Source organism: Lampetra fluviatilis, unplaced genomic scaffold (assembly GCF_964198595.1).
Source record: "Lampetra fluviatilis unplaced genomic scaffold, kcLamFluv1.1 SCAFFOLD_220, whole genome shotgun sequence".
In the NCBI taxonomy this organism is placed as follows: Eukaryota; Metazoa; Chordata; class Hyperoartia; order Petromyzontiformes; family Petromyzontidae; genus Lampetra; species Lampetra fluviatilis.
The window spans coordinates 5,771-31,214 of NW_027620597.1; the positions used below are offsets into that span (position 1 = coordinate 5,771).

Sequence of the window (25,444 nt, forward strand, 5' to 3'; positions counted from 1 at the left end):
TGATGATGGCAGCGGTGATGATGATGATGATGGCAGCAGTGATGATGGCAGCAGTGATGATGATGATGGTGATGGCGGTGGTGATTATGGGAGCGGTGATGATGGCAGCGGTGATGATGGCAGCGGTTATGATGATGGCGGTGCTGATGGTGATGATGATGATGGCGGTGATGATGGTGGTGGCGGCGGTGATGAGGATGACGATGATGAGGTGGGGGGGGGCTGCACGTCAACCACGTTGGTCAAGGTGGTGGCGGTGCCCTGGTGGATGTGAATCTGGTCCGCCTCCACCAGGCCCAGCTGCAGATGCTGGTGCTGCTGGTGGTGTTGGTGGTGCTGCTGGTGGTGGGGGTGGTGCAGCACTGCCTGGAACTCTCTCCCAGCAGCTTCCATCACGGCCTGTGGGGGGGGGGGGTGGTGGTGGTGGTGGTGGTGGGGTGGGGGATTGATTGTGGGGGTGGTGGTGGTGGTGGTGGGGGGGTAGGGGGATGGTGATGGTGGTGCTGCTGGTGGTGGTGGGGGGAGGTGGTGGTGAGGGGGTGGTGGTGGTGGTATTTGTGGTGGTGGGGGTGGGGGGGGGTGGTGGGGGTGGGGGGGTTGGTGGGTGTGTTGTGGTGGGGGTGGTGGGGGGGTGGTGGGGCGGTGGTGGGGGTGGTGGGGTGGTGGTGGGGGCGGGGGTGGTGGCGGGGGTGGTGGCGGGGGTGGTGGCGGGGGTGGTGGCGGGGGTGGTGGCGGGGGTGGTGGCGGGGGTGCCTTGGTGGATGTGAATCTGGTCCGCCTCCACCAGGCCCAGCTGCTGGTGCTGCTGCAGATGCTGGTGGTGCTGCTGGTGGTGGTGGTGGTGGGGGTGGTGGTGGGGGTGGTGGGGTTGGGGATTGATTGTGGGGGTGGTGGTGGTGGTGGTGGGGGTGGTGGAAGGGGTGGTGGTGGGGGTGGGGGTGAAGTTAGTGGGTTCGAGAGTGAGTGTGCGTGTTCTTGACACTTCACGTGACCTTATAACGTGCACCTAGCCTGGCACAAGCACTGCAGTGACGTCACCGCCACTTTGCGGAGAAAGGCGTTTGTTTTTGTTGTTGTTTGTTGTTGTTTGTTGTTCTTGTTATTTGTTGTTGTTTGTTGTGGGGAGCGGTGGGTGTAACAGCGGTTAGCGGAGCGCTGGGCTATGAGCCCGGCCATTGCCCGAGTTTGATTCCTGCTCAAGGCCAACACCAGCAGCTGTGTGAGTGAGTGGGTGGGTGGCTGAGTGAGTGAGTGAGTGGCTGAGTGGGTGGCTGAGTGAGTGGCTGAATGGCTGAGTGAGTGGTTGAGTGGCTGAGTGAGTGAGTGGCTGAGTGATTGGGTGGGTGAGTGAGTGAGTGAGTGGCTGAGTGAGTGGCTGAGTGGGTGAGTGGTTGAGTGTGTGAGTGAGTGGCTGTGTGGCTATGTGAGTGGCTGAGTGAGTGGGTGATTGAGTGAGTGTATGAGTGGGTGAGTGGCTGAGTGGTTGAGTGTATGAGTGAGTGTGTGGCTGTGTGAGTGAGTGAGTGGCTGAGTGAGGGGCTGAGTGAGTGAGTGACTGTGTGAGTGGCTGAGTGAGTGGGTGATTGAGTGAGTAGCTGAGTGAGTGAGTGGCTGTGTGAGTGAGTGATTGAGTGAATGAGTGAGTGGGTGAGTGGCTGAGTGGGTGTGTGGATGAGTGAGTGAGTGGCTGTGTGAGTGAGTGAGTGGCTGAGTGAGTGGGTGAGTGAGTGAGTGAGTGGCTGTGTGAGTGAGTGATTGAGTGAGTGGGTGGGTGAGTGGATGAGTGAGTGAGTGGCTGTGTGAGTGAGTGGGTGAGTGAGTGGCTGTGTGAGTGAGTGGGTGAGTGAGTGGCTGTGTGAGTGAGTGGATGGCTGAGTGAGTGGCTGAGTGAGTGAGTGTGTGAGTGGGTGGCTGAGTGAGTGGCTGAGTGAATGAGTGGCTGTGTGAGTGTATAAGTAGGAAGGGGGGGAGGGGGGGTTGTGGTTGCGATCTCCTCCCTGGTCACTCACCGTGGCCACGACTACTCCATCGTGCCCTCCGTCTCGGCCGTCGTCACCGTCACTGCCGCCGCCAGCGGGCGCCAGCTGCATGTACTGCCCCTGGATGGAGCTGGCCGGCAGGGCGGTGGTGGTGGTGGCGTCACCGGCAGCGCCGCTCGCGTCACCGGCTGTCTCCGCAATCAGCTGTCGCGGGGGGGGGGGGAGAGGTACGGTCCAGACGGCATGGTACAGATGGTACAGTGCAGATGGTACGGTGCAGATGGTACAGTGCAGATGGTACGGTGAGGTGAACGACTCACTCACCCACCCCACCCACTCACTCACCAACTCACCCACCAACTCGCCCACCCACTCAACCACACCACTCACCCACCCACTCACCCACCCCACTCACTCACCCCACCCACTCATCCACCCCACTCACTCACCCACCCCACTCACTCAATCACCCACTGACTCACCCACCCCACTCACTCAACCACCCCACTCACCCACTCACTCACCCCACTCACTCACCCCACCCACTCACTCACCCCACCCACTCACTCACCCCACCCACCCACTCACTCACCCCACCCACCCACTCACTCACCCACCCACTCACCCATCCACCCACCCACGGAATCAACCACACACTCACCCACTCACCCATCCACCCCACTCACCCACCCACCCACTCACTCCCTCACCCATTCACCCACCCACTCACCCCCTCACCCACCCACTCACCCACTCACCGTGGGTATGATCTGCCCGCTGGCCAGCGTGTAGCTGTGCAGCTGCGTCGTCTCCTCCCTGCAGACGCCTGGAGGTGGAAGGAGGTCACCACCATCACCACCATCATCACCATCATCACCACCATCATCACCACCATCATTATCACCACCATCATTATCACCACCATCATTATCACCACCGCCATCACCACCATCACCGTCAGCACCGCCATCACCACCATCACCGTCAGCACCGCCATCACCACCGCCATCACCACCATCATCATCATCATTACCGCCATCACCACCATCACCGCCATGACCGCCATCACCGCCATCACCACCATCATCACCGCCACCACCAACATCACCACCATCAGCACAATCACCGCCATCACCACCGCCATCACCGCCATCACCACCATCATCATCACCGCCATCACCATCACCACCATCACCGCCATCACCACCATCACCACCATCACCGCCATCATCATCATCATCACCGCCATCACCACCATCACCGCCATCACCACCACCCCCATCGCCATAACCACCATCACCGCCATCACCACACATCAGCAGCATCAGCATCACCACCATCACCACCCTCACCAGCATCACCACACACCACCACCAACACCCTCACCACCCTCATCACCACCACACACCACCACCCTCACCTCCCCCATCACCGCCGCCGTGTTTAGCAGCGACTCCCGCTACGCCGGTGCCGCTGGTGCCGCTGGTGCCACTGGTCCCGCTGGTGCCGCTGGTCCCGCTGGTGCTGCTGGTCCCGCCGGTGCCGCCGGTGCCGCCGGTGCCGCCGGTGCCGCCGGTCCCGCCGGTGCCGCTGGTGCCGCCGGTCCCGCCGGTGCCGCGAGTGCCGCTGGTGCCGCCGGTCCCGCGAATGCCGCCGGTGCCGCTGGTGCCGCGAGTGCCGCCGGTGCCGCCGGTGCCGCTGGTGCCGCGAGTGCCGCCGGTGCCCCTGCGGCCCTTAACTGTGCAGCTCTTGCCGAGCTGCTTGCGACGCCAGGCGGAGCGGCATTTTGTATCTATGGCAAGTTTTATGCGGCACCAGTCGCCCTCAGTGATGCCGAACTTGTAGATTAAGTGGCCTGCGTCACGGTCGGCATGGTGGTGGTGGTGGTTGTTGTGGTGGTGGTGCAGGTGGTGCAGGTGGTGGTGGTGCAGGTGGTGGTTGTTGTGGTCGTCGTGGTGGTGGTGGTGCAGGTGGTGGTGGTGGTGGAGGATGGAGGGAGGGAGGTTACAATTTGTGAGTATTCAATGGGACACTCCCACTAACACCCCCCACAACCCACTCCACCCACCCCACTCACTCCCTACCCGTCCACCCCCTCCCCCCTACACACCAGCCACCACCACCGCACCATCACCACCACCACCCCACCCACGCACCCACCCACCCCACCCCACTCACACCCCACCACCACCACACCCTCCACCCACTCCACCACCACCACCACCCACCACCACCACACCCTCCCCCCACCCCACCACCACCCACCACCACCACACCCTCCCCCCACCCCACCACCACCACCCACCACCACACCCTCCCCCCACCCCACCACCACCACCCACCACCACCGCAACTCACAGCGGATGCCGTCGACCATGAGCGGGTCCAGCTGCTTCTTGCCGTGGTGCCCGCGACCCGACAAGTTGCTGGTGGCCTGCACCTCGCGATCGAAGAGGTGGTCCAGGAGGGTGAGTGCCATCTTCCTGGGCGTGCGGCAAGTGGCGGTGATGTGCAGGAGGGCCCCCGGGGCGATGGGGCAGCGCACGCGAAGATTTAAATTTGACTGGTCGCCCAGCCAAGTGCCATGCGGGAGTGGGTGGGTGGGTGGGTGAGTGGATGGAGGAGAGGGGTGGTGAGTGGGTGGGTGAGTGGGTGAGTGTGTGAGTGGGTGGGTGGGGTGGGGTGGGTGGGTCGGTGGGTGGGGTGGGGTGAGTGGGTGGGTGGGTGGGGTGGGGTGGGTGGGTGGGGTGGGGTGGGGTGGGTGGGTGGGTGGGGTGGGTGGGTGAGTGAGTGAGTGGCCCTGGCCCGGCACAGCGCTGGAGGTGGGGGGGAGGGGCGGGGGGTGGACGCAGAAATCAGACCGAGACTGTGGGTCTCTGTGATGAGTCTGTGGGTCTCTGCTGTGTGATGAGTCTGTGGGTCTCTGTGATGGGTCTGTGGGTCTCTGTGATGAGGCTGTGGGTCTCTGTGATGAGGCTGTGGGTCTCTGCTGTGTGATGAGTCTGTGGGTCTCTGTGATGGGTCTGTGGGTCTCTGTGATGAGTCTATGGGTCTCTGTGATGAGTCTATGGGTCTCTGTGATGAGTCTGTGGGTCTCTGCTGTGTGATGAGTCTGTGGGTCTCTGTGATGGGTCTGTGGGTCTCTGTGATGAGGCTGTGGGTCTCTGTGATGTGATGAGTCTATGGGTCTCTGTGATGAGTCTGTGGGTCTGCTGTGTGATGAGTCTGTGGGTCTGCTGTGTGATGAGTCTGTGGGTCTGCTGTGTGATGAGTCTGTGGGTCTCTGCTGTGTGATGAGTCTGTGGGTCTCTGTGATGAGTCTGTGGGTCTCTGTGATGAGTCTGTGGGTCTCTGTGATGAGTCTGTGGGTCTCTGTGATGAGTCTGTGGGTCTCTGTGATGAGTCTGTGGGTCTCTGTGATGAGTCTGTGGGTCTCTGTGATGAGTCTGTGGGTCTCTGTGATGAGTCTATGGGTCGATGTGATGAGTCTGTGGGTCTCTGTGATGAGTCTGTGGGTCTCTGTGATGAGTCTGTGGGTCTCTGTGATGTGATGAGTCTGTGGGTCTCTGTGATGTGATGAGTCTGTGGGTCTCTGTGATGAGTCTGTGGGTCTCTGTGATGTTATGAGTCTGTGGGTCTCTGTGATGAGTCTGTGGGTCTCTGCGATGTGATGAGTCTATGGGTCTCTGTGATGAGTCTGTGGGTCTCTGTGATGAGTCTGTGGGTCTCTGTGGGAGTCTGTGGCTCTCTGCTGTGTGATGAGTATATGGGTCTCTGCTGTGTGATGAGTCTATGGCTCTCTGCTGTGCGATGAGTCTATGGGTCTCTGCTGTGATGAGTCTACGTCTCTCTCCGACCTTCCCGCACCCAATGCCGACCTGCGAACTTTCATGGACGAGTGCATGACGCCCCAGGGTGAGCCGGCCTGCATCGACACGGTGGGTGCCCCGGCCACACCGCCACCGCCAGCGTACCTGCCCAGCAGCACGAGGCTCAACTTTTCCTCGACGTGGGCCAGGATCCGAGCCTCCATTGCCTCCAGGCGGTCGCACACAGCCTCGTGAAGGTCCACCAACAGGGCCTGCACGGCATGAGACGCGGGGGGGGAGGCAGACAGAAAGCAGACTGAGTATGTGGGTCTCTGCTGTGTGATGAGTCTATGGGTCTCTGCTGTGTTATGAGTCTATGGGTCTCTGCTGTGTGATGAGTCTGTGGCTCTCTGCTGTGTGATGAGTCTATGGGTCTCTGCTTTGTGATGAGTCAGTGGGTCTCTGCTGTGTGAGTCTGTGGGTGTCTGTGTGTGATGAGTCTGTGGGTGTCTGCGTGTGACGAGTCTGTGGGTGTCTGTGTGTGATGAGTCTGTGGGTGTCTCTGCTGTGTGATGAGTCTGTGGATCTCTGCCGTGTGATGAGTCTGTGGGTCTCTGTGATGGGTCTGTGGGTCTCTGTGATGAGGCTGTGGGTCTCTGTGATGAGTCTGTGGGTCTCTGTGATGAGTCTGTGGGTCTCTGCTGTGTGATGGGTCTGTGGGTCTCTGTGATGGGTCTGTGGGTCTCTGTGATGAGTCTATGGGTCTCTGTGATGAGTCTGTGGGTCTCTGCTGTGTGATGAGTCTGTGGGTCTCTGTGATGGGTCTGTGGGTCTCTGTGATGAGGCTGTGGGTCTCTGTGATGAGTCTGTGGGTCTCTGTGATGAGTCTGTTGGTCTCTGTGATGAGTCTGTGGGTCTCTGTGATGTGATGAGTCTATGGGTCTCTGTGATGAGTCTGTGGGTCTGCTGTGTGATGAGTCTGTGGGTCTGCTGTGTGATGAGTCTGTGGGTCTCTGCTGTGTGATGAGTCTGTGGGTCTCTGTGATGAGTCTGTGGGTCTCTGTGATGAGTCTGTGGGTCTCTGTGATGAGTCTGTGGGTCTCTGTGATGAGTCTGTGGGTCTCTGTGATGAGTCTGTGGGTCTCTGTGATGAGTCTGTGGGTCTCTGTGATGAGTCTGTGGGTCTCTGTGATGAGTCTGTGGGTCTCTGTGATGAGTCTGTGGGTCTCTGTGATGAGTCTGTGGGTCTCTGTGATGTGATGAGTCTGTGGGTCTCTGTGATGAGTCTGTGGGTCTCTGCGATGTGATGAGTCTATGGGTCTCTGTGATGAGTCTGTCGGTCTCTGTGATGAGTCTGTGGGTCTCTGTGATGAGTCTGTGGGTCTCTGTGATGAGTCTGTGGGTCTCTGTGATGAGTCTGTGGGTGTCTGTGTGTGATGAGTCTGTGGGTGTCTCTGCTGTGTGATGAGTCTGTGGATCTCTGCCGTGTGATGAGTCTATGGGTCTCTGTGTGTGAGTCTGTGGATCTCTGCTGTGTGAGTCTATGGGTCTCTGTGTGTGCGAGTCTGTGGGTCTCTGTGTGTGATGAGTCTGCGGGTCTGTGTGATGAGTCTGTGGGTCTCTGCTGTTTGATGAGTCGATGGGTCTCTGTGTGTGAGTCTGTGGGTCTCTGTGTGTGATGAGTCTGTGGGTCTCTGTGTGCGAGTCTGTGGGTCTCTGTTGTTTGATGAGTCTATGGGTCTCTGCTGTGTGATGAGTCTGTGGGTCTCTATTGTGTGAGTCTATGGGTCTCTGTGTGTGAGTTTATGGGTCTCTGTGTGTGTGAGTCTGTGGGTCTCTGCTGTGTGCGAGTCTGTGGGTCTCTGCTGTGTGATGAGTCTGTGGGTCTCTGTGTGTGATGAGTCTGTGAGTCTGTGTGTGATGAGTCTGTGGGTCTCTGTGTGTGATGAATCTATGGGTCTCTGCTGTGTGATGAGTCTATGGGTCTCTGCTTTGTGATGAGTCAGTGGGTCTCTGCTGTGTGAGTCTGTGGGTGTCTGTGTGTGATGAGTCTGTGGGTGTCTGTGTGTGATGAGTCTGTGGATCTCTGCCGTGTGATGAGTCTATGGGTCTCTGCTGTGTGATGAGTCTGTGGGTGTCTGTGTGTGATGAGTCTGTGGGTCTCTATTGTGTGAGTCTATGGGTCTCTGTGTGCGAGTCTGTGGGTCTCTGTTGTGTGATGAGTCTATGGGTCTCTGCTGTGTGATGAGTCTGTGGGTCTCTATTGTGTGAGTCTATGGGTCTCTGTGTGTGAGTTTATGGGTCTCTGTGTGTGAGTCTGTGGGTCTGTGTGTGTGAGTCTGTGGGTCTCTGCTGTGTGCGAGTCTGTGGGTCTCTGCTGTGTGATGAGTCTGTGGGTCTCTGTGTGTGATGAGTCTGTGGGTCTCTGCTGTGTGATGAGTCTATGGGTCTCTGCCGTGTGACGAGTCTGTGGGTCTCTGCCGTGTGATGAGTCTGTGGGTCTCTGCCGTGTGATGAGTCTATGGCTCTCTGCTGTGTGATGAGTCTATGGGTCTCTGCCGTGTGATGAGTCTATGGGTCTCTGCCGTGTGATGAGTCTATGGCTCTCTGCTGTGTGATGAGTCTATGGGTCTCTGCTGTGTGATGAGTCTGTGGCTCTCTGCTGTGTGATGAGTCTATGGCTCTCTGCTGTGTGATGAGTCTATGGGTCTCTGCTTTGTGATGAGTCAGTGGGTCTCTGATGTGTGAGTCTGTGGGTGTCTGTGTGTGATGAGTCTGTGGGTCTCTGCTGTGTGAGTCTGTGGGTGTCTGTGTGTGATGAGTCTGTGGGTGTCTGCGTGTGACGAGTCTGTGGGTGTCTGTGTGTGATGAGTCTGTGGGTGTCTCTGCTGTGTGATGAGTCTGTGGATCTCTGCCGTGTGATGAGTCTGTGGGTCTCTGTGATGGGTCTGTGGGTCTCTGTGATGAGGCTGTGGGTCTCTGTGATGAGTCTGTGGGTCTCTGTGATGAGTCTGTGGGTCTCTGCTGTGTGATGGGTCTGTGGGTCTCTGTGATGGGTCTGTGGGTCTCTGTGATGAGTCTATGGGTCTCTGTGATGAGTCTGTGGGTCTCTGCTGTGTGATGAGTCTGTGGGTCTCTGTGATGGGTCTGTGGGTCTCTGTGATGAGGCTGTGGGTCTCTGTGATGAGTCTGTGGGTCTCTGTGATGAGTCTGTTGGTCTCTGTGATGAGTCTGTGGGTCTCTGTGATGTGATGAGTCTATGGGTCTCTGTGATGAGTCTGTGGGTCTGCTGTGTGATGAGTCTGTGGGTCTGCTGTGTGATGAGTCTGTGGGTCTCTGCTGTGTGATGAGTCTGTGGGTCTCTGTGATGAGTCTGTGGGTCTCTGTGATGAGTCTGTGGGTCTCTGTGATGAGTCTGTGGGTCTCTGTGATGAGTCTGTGGGTCTCTGTGATGAGTCTGTGGGTCTCTGTGATGAGTCTGTGGGTCTCTGTGATGAGTCTGTGGGTCTCTGTGATGAGTCTGTGGGTCTCTGTGATGAGTCTGTGGGTCTCTGTGATGAGTCTGTGGGTCTCTGTGATGTGATGAGTCTGTGGGTCTCTGTGATGAGTCTGTGGGTCTCTGCGATGTGATGAGTCTATGGGTCTCTGTGATGAGTCTGTCGGTCTCTGTGATGAGTCTGTGGGTCTCTGTGATGAGTCTGTGGGTCTCTGTGATGAGTCTGTGGGTCTCTGTGATGAGTCTGTGGGTGTCTGTGTGTGATGAGTCTGTGGGTGTCTCTGCTGTGTGATGAGTCTGTGGATCTCTGCCGTGTGATGAGTCTATGGGTCTCTGTGTGTGAGTCTGTGGATCTCTGCTGTGTGAGTCTATGGGTCTCTGTGTGTGCGAGTCTGTGGGTCTCTGTGTGTGATGAGTCTGCGGGTCTGTGTGATGAGTCTGTGGGTCTCTGCTGTTTGATGAGTCGATGGGTCTCTGTGTGTGAGTCTGTGGGTCTCTGTGTGTGATGAGTCTGTGGGTCTCTGTGTGCGAGTCTGTGGGTCTCTGTTGTTTGATGAGTCTATGGGTCTCTGCTGTGTGATGAGTCTGTGGGTCTCTATTGTGTGAGTCTATGGGTCTCTGTGTGTGAGTTTATGGGTCTCTGTGTGTGTGAGTCTGTGGGTCTCTGCTGTGTGCGAGTCTGTGGGTCTCTGCTGTGTGATGAGTCTGTGGGTCTCTGTGTGTGATGAGTCTGTGAGTCTGTGTGTGATGAGTCTGTGGGTCTCTGTGTGTGATGAATCTATGGGTCTCTGCTGTGTGATGAGTCTATGGGTCTCTGCTTTGTGATGAGTCAGTGGGTCTCTGCTGTGTGAGTCTGTGGGTGTCTGTGTGTGATGAGTCTGTGGGTGTCTGTGTGTGATGAGTCTGTGGATCTCTGCCGTGTGATGAGTCTATGGGTCTCTGCTGTGTGATGAGTCTGTGGGTGTCTGTGTGTGATGAGTCTGTGGGTCTCTATTGTGTGAGTCTATGGGTCTCTGTGTGCGAGTCTGTGGGTCTCTGTTGTGTGATGAGTCTATGGGTCTCTGCTGTGTGATGAGTCTGTGGGTCTCTATTGTGTGAGTCTATGGGTCTCTGTGTGTGAGTTTATGGGTCTCTGTGTGTGAGTCTGTGGGTCTGTGTGTGTGAGTCTGTGGGTCTCTGCTGTGTGCGAGTCTGTGGGTCTCTGCTGTGTGATGAGTCTGTGGGTCTCTGTGTGTGATGAGTCTGTGGGTCTCTGCTGTGTGATGAGTCTATGGGTCTCTGCCGTGTGACGAGTCTGTGGGTCTCTGCCGTGTGATGAGTCTGTGGGTCTCTGCCGTGTGATGAGTCTATGGCTCTCTGCTGTGTGATGAGTCTATGGGTCTCTGCCGTGTGATGAGTCTATGGGTCTCTGCCGTGTGATGAGTCTATGGCTCTCTGCTGTGTGATGAGTCTATGGGTCTCTGCTGTGTGATGAGTCTGTGGCTCTCTGCTGTGTGATGAGTCTATGGCTCTCTGCTGTGTGATGAGTCTATGGGTCTCTGCTTTGTGATGAGTCAGTGGGTCTCTGATGTGTGAGTCTGTGGGTGTCTGTGTGTGATGAGTCTGTGGGTCTCTGCTGTGTGATGAGTCTGTGGGACTCTGCTGTGTGATGAGTCTGTGGGTCTCTGTGTGATGAGTCTATGGCTCTCTGCTGTGTGATGAGTCTGTGGCTCTCTGCTGTGTGATGAGTCTGTGGGTCTCTGCTGTGTGATGAGTCTATGGGTCTCTGCCGTGTGATGAGTCTGTGGGTCTCTGCCGTGTGATGAGTCTGTGGGTCTCTGCCGTGTGATGAGTCTATGGCTCTCTGACGTGTGATGAGTCTATGGGTCTCTGCCGTGTGATGAGTCTATGGGTCTCTGCCGTGTTATGAGTCTATGGGTCTCTGCTGTGTGATGAGTCTGTGGGTCTCTGCTGTGTGATGAGTCTGTGGGTCTCTGCTGTGTGATGAGTCTGTGGATCTCTATTGTGTGAGTCTATGGGTTTCTGTGTGTGAGTCTATGGGTCTCTGTGTGTCTGAGTCTGTGGGTCTCTGCTGTGTGCGAGTCTGTGGGTCTCTGCTGTGTGATGAGTCTGTGGGTCTCTGCTGTGTGATGAGTCTGTGGGTCTCTGTGTGTGATGAGTCTGTGAGTCTGTGTGTGATGAGTCTGTGGGTCTCTGTGTGTGATGAGTCTATGGGTCTCTGCTGTGTGATGAGTCTGTGGGTCTCTGCTGTGTGATGAGTCTATGGCTCTCTGCTGTGTGATGAGTCTGTGGGTCTCTGCTGTGTGATGAGTCTATGGGTCTCTGCCATGTGATGAGTCTATGGGTCTCTGCCGTGTGATGAGGCTGTGGGTCTCTGCCGTGTGATGAGTCTATGGCTCTCTGCCGTGTGATGAGTCTATGGGTCTCTGCCGTGTGATGAGTCTATGGGTCTCTGTTGTGTGATGAGTCTATGGCTCTCTGCTGTGTGATGAGTCTATGGGTCTCTGCTGTGTTATGAGTCTATGGGTCTCTGCTGTGTTATGAGTCTATGGGTCTATTGTATGAGTCTATGGCTCTCTGCTGTGTGATGAGTCTATGGCTCTCTGCTGTGTGATGAGTCTATGGCTCTCTGCTGTGTGATGAGTCTATGGCTCTCTGCTGTGTGATGAGTCTATGGCTCTCTGCTGTGTGATGAGTCTATGGCTCTCTGCTGTGTGATGAGTCTATGGCTCTCTGCTGTGTGATGAGTCTATGGGTCTCTGCTGTGTGATGAGTCTATGGGTCTCTGCTGTGTGATGAGTCTATGGCTCTCTGCTGTGTGATGAGTCTATGGGTCTCTGCTTTGTGATGAGTCAGTGGGTCTCTGCTGTGTGAGTCTGTGGGTGTCTGTGTGTGATGAGTCTGTGGGTGTCTGCGTGTGACGAGTCTGTGGGTGTCTGTGTGTGATGAGTCTGTGGGTGTCTCTGCTGTGTGATGAGTCTGTGGATCTCTGCCGTGTGATGAGTCTATGGGTCTCTGTGTGTGAGTCTGTGGATCTCTGCTGTGTGAGTCTATGGGTCTCTGTGTGTGCGAGTCTGTGGGTCTCTGTGTGCGAGTCTGTGGGTCTCTGTTGTGTGATGAGTCTATGGGTCTCTGCTGTGTGATGAGTCTGTGGCTCTCTGCTGTGTGATGAGTCTGTGGGTCTCTGTGATGAGGCTGTGGGTCTCTGCTGTGTGATGAGTCTGTGGGTCTCTGTGATGGGTCTGTGGGTCTCTGTGATGAGTCTATGGGTCTCTGTGATGAGTCTATGGGTCTCTGTGATGAGTCTGTGGGTCTCTGCTGTGTGATGAGTCTGTGGGTCTCTGTGATGGGTCTGTGGGTCTCTGTGATGAGGCTGTGGGTCTCTGTGATGTGATGAGTCTATGGGTCTCTGTGATGAGTCTGTGGGTCTGCTGTGTGATGAGTCTGTGGGTCTGCTGTGTGATGAGTCTGTGGGTCTGCTGTGTGATGAGTCTGTGGGTCTCTGCTGTGTGATGAGTCTGTGGGTCTCTGTGATGAGTCTGTGGGTCTCTGTGATGAGTCTGTGGGTCTCTGTGATGAGTCTGTGGGTCTCTGTGATGAGTCTGTGGGTCTCTGTGATGAGTCTGTGGGTCTCTGTGATGAGTCTGTGGGTCTCTGTGATGAGTCTGTGGGTCTCTGTGATGAGTCTGTGGGTCTCTGTGATGAGTCTATGGGTCGATGTGATGAGTCTGTGGGTCTCTGTGATGAGTCTGTGGGTCTCTGTGATGAGTCTGTGGGTCTCTGTGATGTGATGAGTCTGTGGGTCTCTGTGATGTGATGAGTCTGTGGGTCTCTGTGATGAGTCTGTGGGTCTCTGTGATGTTATGAGTCTGTGGGTCTCTGTGATGAGTCTGTGGGTCTCTGCGATGTGATGAGTCTATGGGTCCCTGTGATGAGTCTGTGGGTCTCTGTGATGAGTCTGTGGGTCTCTGTGGGAGTCTGTGGCTCTCTGCTGTGTGATGAGTATATGGGTCTCTGCTGTGTGATGAGTCTATGGCTCTCTGCTGTGCGATGAGTCTATGGGTCTCTGCTGTGATGAGTCTACGTCTCTCTCCGACCTTCCCGCACCCAATGCCGACCTGCGAACTTTCATGGACGAGTGCATGACGCCCCAGGGTGAGCCGGCCTGCATCGACACGGTGGGTGCCCCGGCCACACCGCCACCGCCAGCGTACCTGCCCAGCAGCACGAGGCTCAACTTTTCCTCGACGTGGGCCAGGATCCGAGCCTCCATTGCCTCCAGGCGGTCGCACACAGCCTCGTGAAGGTCCACCAACAGGGCCTGCACGGCATGAGACGCGGGGGGGGAGGCAGACAGAAAGCAGACTGAGTATGTGGGTCTCTGCTGTGTGATGAGTCTATGGGTCTCTGCTGTGTTATGAGTCTATGGGTCTCTGCTGTGTGATGAGTCTGTGGCTCTCTGCTGTGTGATGAGTCTATGGGTCTCTGCTTTGTGATGAGTCAGTGGGTCTCTGCTGTGTGAGTCTGTGGGTGTCTGTGTGTGATGAGTCTGTGGGTGTCTGCGTGTGACGAGTCTGTGGGTGTCTGTGTGTGATGAGTCTGTGGGTGTCTCTGCTGTGTGATGAGTCTGTGGATCTCTGCCGTGTGATGAGTCTGTGGGTCTCTGTGATGGGTCTGTGGGTCTCTGTGATGAGGCTGTGGGTCTCTGTGATGAGTCTGTGGGTCTCTGTGATGAGTCTGTGGGTCTCTGCTGTGTGATGGGTCTGTGGGTCTCTGTGATGGGTCTGTGGGTCTCTGTGATGAGTCTATGGGTCTCTGTGATGAGTCTGTGGGTCTCTGCTGTGTGATGAGTCTGTGGGTCTCTGTGATGGGTCTGTGGGTCTCTGTGATGAGGCTGTGGGTCTCTGTGATGAGTCTGTGGGTCTCTGTGATGAGTCTGTTGGTCTCTGTGATGAGTCTGTGGGTCTCTGTGATGTGATGAGTCTATGGGTCTCTGTGATGAGTCTGTGGGTCTGCTGTGTGATGAGTCTGTGGGTCTGCTGTGTGATGAGTCTGTGGGTCTCTGCTGTGTGATGAGTCTGTGGGTCTCTGTGATGAGTCTGTGGGTCTCTGTGATGAGTCTGTGGGTCTCTGTGATGAGTCTGTGGGTCTCTGTGATGAGTCTGTGGGTCTCTGTGATGAGTCTGTGGGTCTCTGTGATGAGTCTGTGGGTCTCTGTGATGAGTCTGTGGGTCTCTGTGATGAGTCTGTGGGTCTCTGTGATGAGTCTGTGGGTCTCTGTGATGAGTCTGTGGGTCTCTGTGATGTGATGAGTCTGTGGGTCTCTGTGATGAGTCTGTGGGTCTCTGCGATGTGATGAGTCTATGGGTCTCTGTGATGAGTCTGTCGGTCTCTGTGATGAGTCTGTGGGTCTCTGTGATGAGTCTGTGGGTCTCTGTGATGAGTCTGTGGGTCTCTGTGATGAGTCTGTGGGTGTCTGTGTGTGATGAGTCTGTGGGTGTCTCTGCTGTGTGATGAGTCTGTGGATCTCTGCCGTGTGATGAGTCTATGGGTCTCTGTGTGTGAGTCTGTGGATCTCTGCTGTGTGAGTCTATGGGTCTCTGTGTGTGCGAGTCTGTGGGTCTCTGTGTGTGATGAGTCTGCGGGTCTGTGTGATGAGTCTGTGGGTCTCTGCTGTTTGATGAGTCGATGGGTCTCTGTGTGTGAGTCTGTGGGTCTCTGTGTGTGATGAGTCTGTGGGTCTCTGTGTGCGAGTCTGTGGGTCTCTGTTGTTTGATGAGTCTATGGGTCTCTGCTGTGTGATGAGTCTGTGGGTCTCTATTGTGTGAGTCTATGGGTCTCTGTGTGTGAGTTTATGGGTCTCTGTGTGTGTGAGTCTGTGGGTCTCTGCTGTGTGCGAGTCTGTGGGTCTCTGCTGTGTGATGAGTCTGTGGGTCTCTGTGTGTGATGAGTCTGTGAGTCTGTGTGTGATGAGTCTGTGGGTCTCTGTGTGTGATGAATCTATGGGTCTCTGCTGTGTGATGAGTCTATGGGTCTCTGCTGTGTGATGAGTCTGTGGGTGTCTGTGTGTGATGAGTCTGTGGGTCTCTATTGTGTGAGTCTATGGGTCTCTGTGTGCGAGTCTGTGGGTCTCTGTTGTGTGATGAGTCTATGGGTCTCTGCTGTGTGATGAGTCTGTGGGTCTCTATTGTGTGAGTCTATGGGTCTCTGTGTGTGAGTTTATGGGTCTCTGTGTGTGAGTCTGTGGGTCTGTGTGTGTGAGTCTGTGGGTCTCTGCTGTGTGCGAGTCTGTGGGTCTCTGCTGTGTGATGAGTCTGTGGGTCTCTGTGTGTGATGAGTCTGTGGGTCTCTGCTGTGTGATGAGTCTATGGGTCTCTGCCGTGTGACGAGTCTGTGGGTCTCTGCCGTGTGATGAGTCTGTGGGTCTCCGCCGTGTGATGAGTCTATGGCTCTCTGCTGTGTGATGAGTCTATGGGTCTCTGCCGTGTGATGAGTCTATGGGTCTCTGCCGTGTGATGAGTCTATGGCTCTCTGCTGTGTGATGAGTCTATGGGTCTCTGCTGTGTGATGAGTCTGTGGCTCTCTGCTGTGTGATGAGTCTATGGCTCTCTGCTGTGTGATGAGTCTATGGGTCTCTGCTTTGTGATGAGTCAGTGGGTCTCTGATGTGTGAGTCTGTGGGTGTCTGTGTGTGATGAGTCTGTGGGTCTCTGCTGTGTGATGAGTCTGTGGGACTCTGCTGTGTGATGAGTCTGTGGGTCTCTGTGTGATGAGTCTATGGCTCTCTGCTGTGTGATGAGTCTGTGGCTCTCTGCTGTGTGATGAGTCTGTGGGTCTCTGCTGTGTGATGAGTCTATGGGTCTCTGCCGTGTGATGAGTCTGTGGGTCTCTGCCGTGTGATGAGTCTGTGGGTCTCTGCCGTGTGATGAGTCTATGGCTCTCTGACGTGTGATGAGTCTATGGGTCTCTGCCGTGTGATGAGTCTATGGGTCTCTGCCGTGTTATGAGTCTATGGGTCTCTGCTGTGTGATGAGTCTGTGGGTCTCTGCTGTGTGATGAGTCTGTGGGTCTCTGCTGTGTGATGAGTCTGTGGATCTCTATTGTGTGAGTCTATGGGTTTCTGTGTGTGAGTCTATGGGTCTCTGTGTGTGTGAGTCTGTGGGTCTCTGCTGTGTGCGAGTCTGTGGGTCTCTGCTGTGTGATGAGTCTGTGGGTCTCTGCTGTGTGATGAGTCTGTGGGTCTCTGTGTGTGATGAGTCTGTGAGTCTGTGTGTGATGAGTCTGTGGGTCTCTGTGTGTGATGAGTCTATGGGTCTCTGCTGTGTGATGAGTCTGTGGGTCTCTGCTGTGTGATGAGTCTATGGCTCTCTGCTGTGTGATGAGTCTGTGGGTCTCTGCTGTGTGATGAGTCTATGGGTCTCTGCCATGTGATGAGTCTATGGGTCTCTGCCGTGTGATGAGGCTGTGGGTCTCTGCCGTGTGATGAGTCTATGGCTCTCTGCCGTGTGATGAGTCTATGGGTCTCTGCCGTGTGATGAGTCTATGGGTCTCTGTTGTGTGATGAGTCTATGGCTCTCTGCTGTGTGATGAGTCTATGGGTCTCTGCTGTGTTATGAGTCTATGGGTCTCTGCTGTGTTATGAGTCTATGGGTCTATTGTATGAGTCTATGGCTCTCTGCTGTGTGATGAGTCTATGGCTCTCTGCTGTGTGATGAGTCTATGGCTCTCTGCTGTGTGATGAGTCTATGGCTCTCTGCTGTGTGATGAGTCTATGGCTCTCTGCTGTGTGATGAGTCTATGGCTCTCTGCTGTGTGATGAGTCTATGGCTCTCTGCTGTGTGATGAGTCTATGGGTCTCTGCTGTGTGATGAGTCTATGGGTCTCTGCTGTGTGATGAGTCTATGGCTCTCTGCTGTGTGATGAGTCTATGGGTCTCTGCTTTGTGATGAGTCAGTGGGTCTCTGCTGTGTGAGTCTGTGGGTGTCTGTGTGTGATGAGTCTGTGGGTGTCTGCGTGTGACGAGTCTGTGGGTGTCTGTGTGTGATGAGTCTGTGGGTGTCTCTGCTGTGTGATGAGTCTGTGGATCTCTGCCGTGTGATGAGTCTATGGGTCTCTGTGTGTGAGTCTGTGGATCTCTGCTGTGTGAGTCTATGGGTCTCTGTGTGTGCGAGTCTGTGGGTCTCTGTGTGCGAGTCTGTGGGTCTCTGTTGTGTGATGAGTCTATGGGTCTCTGCTGTGTGATGAGTCTGTGGCTCTCTGCTGTGTGATGAGTCTGTGGCTTTCTGCTGTGTGATGAGTCTATGGGTCTCTGCCGTGTGATGAGTCTATGGGTATTATAGTAGGTTGTTACCCTTTTAACTGGTACAAAACTGACACCTTTATTCAAGGCATCATGTTTGCAATGACCACAACACAAGTAGTCAAAAAAGCAAACAAAAAGAAGCAACCCTGATAAGGATGATAATATGCACGAGCTCTCAATACTCTGATATTGCACTGTGTTTGAGTTGTACGCCTTCTGGTGTCATCTGGCCCTACACCAATGGGGACTAGGCTCTAAAGAAAGCCGTCTCGGGTGTGGGCCAATCAACTTCAAGGACAGTGCATATTATCATCCTTATCAGAGTTGCTTCTTTTTGTTTGCTTTTTTGACTACTTGTGTTGTGGTCATTGCAAACATGATGCCTTGAATAAAGGTGTCAGTTTTGTACCAGTTAAAAGGGTAAAAACATACTATTATATTTTGCCACTGGTAAAAGAGATCTCATAGTGTAAATGCTTACCCCGAGCTCTCAATACTCTGATATTGCACTGTGTTTGAGTTGTACGCCTTCTGGTGTCATCTGGCCCTACACCAATGGGGACTAGGCTCTAAAGAAAGCCGTCTCGGGTGTGGGCCAATCAACTTCAAGGACAGTGCATATTATCATCCTTATCAGAGTTGCTTCTTTTTGTTTGCTTTTTTGACTACTTGTGTTGTGGTCATTGCAAACATGATGCCTTGAATAAAGGTGTCAGTTTTGTACCAGTTAAAAGGGTAAAAACCTACTATTATATTTTGCCACTGGTAAAAGAGATCTCATAGTGTGAGTCTATGGGTCTCTGCCGTGTGATGAGTCTGTGGGTCTCTGCCGTGTGATGAGTCTATGGGTGTCTGCCGTGTGATGAGTCTATGGCTCTCTGCTGTGTGATGAGTCTATGGGTCTCTGCTGTGTTATGAGTCTATGGGTCTCTGCTGTGTGATGAGTCTGTGGCTCTCTGCTGTGTGATGAGTCTATGGGTCTCTGCTTTGTGATGAGTCAGTGGGTCTCTGATGTGTGAGTCTGTGGGTGTCTGTGTGTGAGTCTATGGGTCTCTGTGTGTGAGTCTATGGGTCTGTGTGTGAGTCTATGGGTCTCTGCTGTGTGAGTCTGTGGGTCTCTGCTGTGTGATGAGTCTGTGGGACTCTGCTGTGTGATGAGTCTGTGGGTCTCTGTGTGATGAGTCTATGGCTCTCTGCTGTGTGATGAGTCTGTGGCTCTCTGCTGTGTGATGAGTCTGTGGGTCTCTGCTGTGTGATGAGTCTATGGGTCTCTGCCGTGTGATGAGTCTATGGGTCTCTGCCGTGTGAGGAGTCTGTGGGTCTCTGCCGTGTGATGAGTCTATGGCTCTCTGCCGTGTGATGAGTCTATGGGTCTCTGCCGTGTGATGAGTCTACGGCTCTCTGCTGTGTGATGAGTCTATGGGTCTCTGCTGTGTGATGAGTCTATGGCTCTCTGCTGTGTGATGAGTCTATGGCTCTCTGCTGCGTGCTGAGTCTATGGCTCTCTGCTGTGTGATGAGTCTATGGCTCTCTGCTGTGTGATGAGTCTATGGCTCTCTGTTGTGTGATGAGTCTATGGGTCTCTGCTTTGTGATGAGTCAGTGGGTCTCGGCTGTGTAAGTCTGTGGGTGTCTGTGTGTGATGAGTCTGTGGGTGTCTGTGTGTGATGAGTCTGTGGGTGTCTGTGTGTGATGAGTCTGTGGGTGTCTGCTGTGTGATGAGTCTGTGGATCTCTGCCGTGTGATGAGTCTATGGGTCTCTGTGTGTGAGTCTGTGGATCTCTGCTGTGTGAGTCTATGGGTCTCTGTGTGTGCGAGTCTGTGGGTCTCTGTGTGCGAGTCTGTGGGTCTCTGTTGTGTGATGAGTCTATGGGTCTCTGCTGTGTGATGAGTCTGTGGGTCTCTATTGTGTGAGTCTATGGGTCTCTGTGTGTGAGTCTATGGGTCTCTGTGTGTGTGAGTCTGTGGGTCTGTGTGTGATGAGTCTGTGGGTCTCTGTGTGTGATGAGTTTTTGGTTCTCTGTGTGTGATGAGTCTGTGAGTCTGTGTGTGATGAGTCTGTGGGTCTCTGTGTGATGAGTCTATGGCTCTCTGCTGTGTGATGAGTCTGTGGCTCTCTGCTGTGTGATGAGTCTGTGGGTCTCTGCCGTGTGATGAGTCTATGGGTCTCTGCCGTGTGATGAGTCTGTGGGTCTCTATTGTGTGAGTCTATGGGTCTCTGTGTGTGAGTCTATGGGTCTCTGCTGTGTGAGTCTGTGGGTCTCTGCTGTGTGATGAGTCTGTGGGACTCTGCTGTGTGATGAGTCTGTGGGTCTCTGTGTGATGAGTCTATGGCTCTCTGCTGTGTGATGAATCTGTGGCTCTCTGCTGTGTGATGAGTCTGTGGGTCTCTGCTGTGTGATGAGTCTATGGGTCTCTGCCGTGTGATGAGTCTATGGGTCTCTGCCGTGTGATGAGTCTGTGGGTCTCTGCCGTGTGATGAGTCTGTGGGTCTCTGCCGTGTGATGAGTCTATGGCTCTCTGCCGTGTGATGAGTCTATGGGTCTCTGCCGTGTGATGAGTCTATGGGTCTCTGCCGTGTGATGAGTTTATGGGTCTCTGCTGTGTTATGAGTCTATGGGTCTCTGCTGTGTGATGAGTCTGTGGCTCTCTGCTGTGTGATGAGTCTGTGGGTCTCTGCTGTGTGATGAGTCTATGGCTCTCTGCTGTGTGATGAGTCTATGGCTCTCTGCTGTGTGATGAGTCTATGGGTCTCTGCTTTGTGATGAGTCAGTGGGTGTCTCTGCTGTGTGATGAGTCTGTGGATCTCTGCCGTGTGATGAGTCTATGGGTCTCTGTGTGTGAGTCTGTGGATCTCTGCTGTGTGAGTCTATGGGTCTCTGTTGTGTGATGAGTCTATGGGTCTCTGCTGTGTGATGAGTCTGTGGGTCTCTATTGTGTGAGTCTATGGGTCTCTGTGTGTGTGAGTCTGTGGGTCTCTGCTGTGTGCGCGTCTGTGGGTCTCTGCTGTGTGATGAGTCTGTGGGTCTCTGTGTGTGATGAGTCTGTGAGTCTGTGTGTGATGAGTCTGTGGGTCTCTGTGTGTGATGAGTCTATGGGTCTCTGCTGTGTGATGAGTCTGTGGGTCTCTGTGTGATGAGTCTATGGCTCTCTGCTGTGTGATGAGTCTGTGGCTCTCTGCTGTGTGATGAGTCTGTGGGTCTCTGCCGTGTGATGAGTCTATGGCTCTCTGCTGTGTGATGAGGCTGTGGGTCTCTGCCGTGTGATGAGTCTATGGGTCTCTGCTGTGTGATGAGTCTATGGGTCTCTGCTGTGTGATGAGTCTATGGCTCTCTGCTGTGTGAGTCTATGGGTCTCTGCTTTGTGATGAGTCAGTGGGTCTCTGCTGTGTGAGTCTGTGGGTGTCTGTGTGTGATGAGTCTGTGGGTGTCTGTGTGTGACGAGTCTGTGGGTGTCTGTGTGTGATGAGTCTGTGGATCTCTGCCGTGTGATGAGTCTATGGGTCTATGTGTGTGAGTCTGTGGATCTCTGCTGTGTGAGTCTATGGGTCTCTGTGTGTGCGAGTCTGTGGGTCTCTGTGTGTGATGAGTCTGCGGGTCTGTGTGATGAGTCTGTGGGTCTCTGCTGTTTGATGAGTCGATGGGTCTCTGTGTGATGAGTCTGTGGGTCTCTGTGTGTGCGAGTATGTGGGTCTCTGTGTGCGAGTCTGTGGGTCTCTGTTGTGTGATGAGTCTATGGGTCTCTGCTGTGTGATGAGTCTGTGGATCTCTCCTGTGTGATGAGTCTGTGGGTCTCTGCTGTGTGATGAGTCTGTGGGTCTCTGCTGTGTGATGAGTCTATGTGTCTCTGCCGTGTGATGAGTCTATGGGTCTCTGCCGTGTGATGAGTCTATGGGTCTCTGCCGTGTGATGAGTCTGTGGGTCTCTGCCGTGTGATGAGTCTATGGCTCTCTGCCGTGTGATGAGTCTATGGGTCTCTGCCGTGTGATGAGTCTATGGGTCTCTGCTGTGTTATGAGTCTATGGGTCTCTGCTGTGTGATGAGTCTGTGGCTCTCTGCTGTGTGATGAGTCTATGGGTCTCTGCTTTGTGATGAGTCAGTGGGTCTCTGATGTGTGAGTCTGTGGGTGTCTGTGTGTGATGAGTCTGTGGGTCTCTATTGTGTGAGTCTATGGGTCTCTGTGTGTGAGTCTATGGGTCTCTGCTGTGTGAGTCTGTGGGTCTCTGCTGTGTGATGAGTCTGTGGGTCTCTGTGTGATGAGTCTATGGCTCTCTGCTGTGTGATGAGTCTGTGGCTCTCTGCTGTGTGATGAGTCTGTGGGTCTCTGCTGTGTGATGAGTCTATGGGTCTCTGCCGTGTGAGGAGTCTGTGGGTCTCTACCGTGTGATGAGTCTATGGCTCTCTGCCGTGTGATGGGTCTACGGGTCTCTGCCGTGTGATGAGTCTACGGGTCTCTGCCGTGTGATGAGTCTATGGGTCTCTGCTGTGTGATGAGTCTGTGGCTCTCTGCTGTGTGATGAGTCTATGGGTATCTGCTGTGTGATGAGTCTATGGCTCTCTGCTGTGTGATGAGTCTATGGCTCTCTGCTGTGTGATGAGTCTATGGCTCTCTGCTGTGTGATGAGTCTATGGCTCTCTGCTGTGTGATGAGTCTATGGCTCTCTGCTGTGTGATGAGTCTATGGCTCTCTGCTGTGTGATGAGTCTATGGCTCTCTGCTGTGTGATGAGTCTATGGCTCTCTGCTGTGTGATGAGTCTATGGGTCTCTGCTTTGTGATGAGTCAGTGGGTCTCTGCTGTGTAAGTCTGTGGGTGTCTGTGTGTGATGAGTCTGTGGGTGTCTGTGTGTGATGAGTCTGTGGGTGTCTGTGTGTGATGAGTCTGTGGGTGTCTGCTGTGTGATGAGTCTGTGGATCTCTGCCGTGTGATGAGTCTATGGGTCTCTGTGTGTGAGTCTGTGGATCTCTGCTGTGTGAGTCTATGGGTCTCTGTGTGTGCAAGTCTGTGGGTCTCTGTGTGCGAGTCTGTGGGTCTCTGTTGTGTGATGAGTCTATGGGTCTCTGCTGTGTGATGAGTCTGTGGGTCTCTATTGTGTGAGTCTATGGGTCTCTGTGTGTGAGTCTATGGGTCTCTGTGTGTGTGAGTCTGTGGGTCTGTGTGTGATGAGTCTGTGGGTCTATGTGTGTGATGAGTCTGTGGGTCTCTGTGTGTGATGAGTCTGTGAGTCTGTGTGATGAGTCTGTGGGTCTCTGTGTGTGATGAGTCTATGGGTCTCTGCTGTGTGATGAGTCTGTGGGTCTCTGTGTGATGAGTCTATGGCTCTCTGCTGTGTGATGAGTCTGTGGCTCTCTGCTGTGTGATGAGTCTATGGGTCTCTGCCGTGTTATGAGTCTATGGGTCTCTGCCGTGTGATGAGTCTGTGGGTCTCTGCCGTGTGATGAGTCTGTGGCTCTCTGCCGTGTGATGAGTCTATGGGTCTCTGCCGTGTGATGAGTCTATGGGTCTCTGCCGTGTGATGAGTCTATGGGTCTCTGCCGTGTTATGAGTCTATGGGTCTCTGCTGTGTGATGAGTCTATGGCTCTCTGCTGTGTGATGAGTCTATGGCTCTCTGCTGTGTGATGAGTCTATGGCTCTCTGCTTTGTGATGAGTCTATGGCTCTCTGCTGTGTGATGAGTCTATGGCTCTCTGCTGTGTGATGAGTCTATGGGTCTCTGCTTTGTGATGAGTCAGTGGGTCTCTGCTGTGTAAGTCTGTGGGTGTCTGTGTGTGATGAGTCTGTGGGTGTCTGTGTGTGATGAGTCTGTGGGTGTCTGTGTGTGATGAGTCTGTGGGTGTCTCTGCTGTGTGATGAGTCTGTGGATCTCTGCCGTGTGATGAGTCTATGGGTCTCTGTGTGTGAGTCTGTGGATCTCTGCTGTGTGAGTCTATGGGTCTCTGTGTGTGATGAGTCTGTGGGTCTCTGTGTGTGCGAGTCTGTGGGTCTCTGTGTGCGAGTCTGTGGGTCTCTGTGTGCGAGTCTGTGGGTCTCTGTTGTGTGATGAGTCTATGGGTCTCTGCTGTGTGATGAGTCTGTGGGTCTCTATTGTGTGAGTCTATGGGTCTCTGTGTGTGAGTCTATGGGTCTCTGCTGTGTGCGCGTCTGTGGGTCTCTGCTGTGTGATGAGTCTGTGAGTCTGTGTGTGATGAGTCTGTGGGTCTCTGTGTGTGATGAGTCTATGGGTCTCTGCTGTGTGATGAGTCTGTGGGTCTCTGTGTGATGAGTCTATGGCTCTCTGCTGTGTGATGAGTCTGTGGCTCTCTGCTGTGTGATGAGTCTGTGGGTCTCTGCCGTGTGATGAGTCTATGGCTCTCTGCTGTGTGATGAGGCTGTGGGTCTCTGCCGTGTGATGAGTCTATGGGTCTCTGTGTGTGAGTCTGTGGGTCTCTGTGTGTGATGAGTCTGTGGGTGTCTGTGTGTGCGAGTCTGTGGGTCTCTGTGTGCGAGTCTGTGGGTCTCTGTTGTGTGATGAGTCTATGGCTCTCTGCTGTGTGATGAGTCTATGGGTCTCTGCTTTGTGATGAGTCAGTGGGTCTCTGTGTGTGATGAGTCTGCGGGTCTGTGTGATGAGTCTGTGGGTCTCTGCTGTTTGATGAGTCGATGGGTCTCTGTGTGTGAGTCTGTGGGTCTCTGTGTGTGATGAGTCTGTGGGTGTCTGTGTGTGCGAGTCTGTGGGTCTCTGTGTGCGAGTCTGTGGGTCTCTGTTGTGTGATGAGTCTATGGGTCTCTGCTGTGTGATGAGTCTGTGGGTCTCTGCTGTGTGATGAGTCTGTGGGTCTCTGCTGTGTGATGAGTCTGTGGGACTCTGCTGTGTGATGAGTCTGTGGGTCTCTGTGTGATGAGTCTATGGCTCTCTGCTGTGTGATGAGTCTGTGGCTCTCTGCCGTGTGATGAGTCTATGGCTCTCTGCCGTGTGATGGGTCTATGGGTCTCTGCCGTGTGATGAGTCTATGGCTTTCTGCCGTGTGATGGGTCTATGGCTCTCTGCCGTGTGATGGGTCTATGGGTCTTTGCTGTGTTATGAGTCTATGGGTCTCTGCTGTGTGATGAGTCTGTGGCTCTCTGCTGTGTGATGAGTCTATGGGTCTCTGCTGTGTGATGAGTCTATGGCTCTCTGCTGTGTGATGAGTCTATGGCTCTCTGCTGTGTGATGAGTCTATGGCTCTCTGCTGTGTGATGAGTCTATGGCTCTCTGCTGTGTGATGAGTCTATGGCTCTCTGCTGTGTGATGAGTCTATGGGTCTCTGCTGTGTGATGAGTCTATGGCTCTCTGCTGTGTGATGAGTCTTTGGCTCTCTGCTGTGTGATGAGTCTTTGGCTCTCTGCAGTGTGATGAGTCTGTGGGTCTCTGCTATGTGATGAGTCTATGGGTCTCTGCTGTGTGATGAGTCTATGGGTCTCTGCTGTGTGATGAGTCTACGACTCTGCTGTGTGATGGTTCTGACCCTGAGGCTGGCGTCATCCGTCACCTCTCTGCTGGTGCCGGCGAAGACCTGGAAGCGCGGGCGCTTCAGCGGCGGAGCCATCTGGCTACCATGAGAGATTCGTTCATGAGGCTATCCACATATATAAACACAGAGACAATTTCAACCGAGAAGATGGATTCTGGCTTAGCAATCATTGGAAGGACGTAATAAACCATTTCGGATCTTAACTGATTGTGTTCACGTTTACGGTGACTTTCAGACCGCGTTCCACTCACTGGCATTGTATTCTCCGCAGAGAATGGATGCTTTGCTCCGCTGCATTGACATATTTTGTTGCTTCCTCTTAGTATCTTTCACACGACGGTCAACAGTACAGTGTATAATAACAAATAGTTT

At 54.1% G+C, this 25,444-nt stretch overlaps 1 protein-coding gene across 1 annotated transcript; it reads right to left on the reverse strand.

Moving 5' to 3' along the window:
• Positions 1 to 721: 721 nt before the first annotated feature.
• On the reverse strand, positions 722 to 25,147 carry LOC144954109 (protein BANP-like; the record flags this gene model as incomplete). Its single annotated transcript, XM_078884684.1, has 8 exons — positions 25,067 to 25,147; positions 13,411 to 13,605; positions 5,866 to 6,060; positions 4,338 to 4,542; positions 3,400 to 3,834; positions 2,738 to 2,805; positions 2,010 to 2,183; positions 722 to 826 (listed from the first exon to the last, which is right to left on the reverse strand). Coding segments are annotated over exons 1-8 (1,458 nt in total), but the record flags the coding sequence as incomplete, so codon positions are not given.
• Between the last annotated feature and the right edge of the window lie 297 nt (positions 25,148 to 25,444).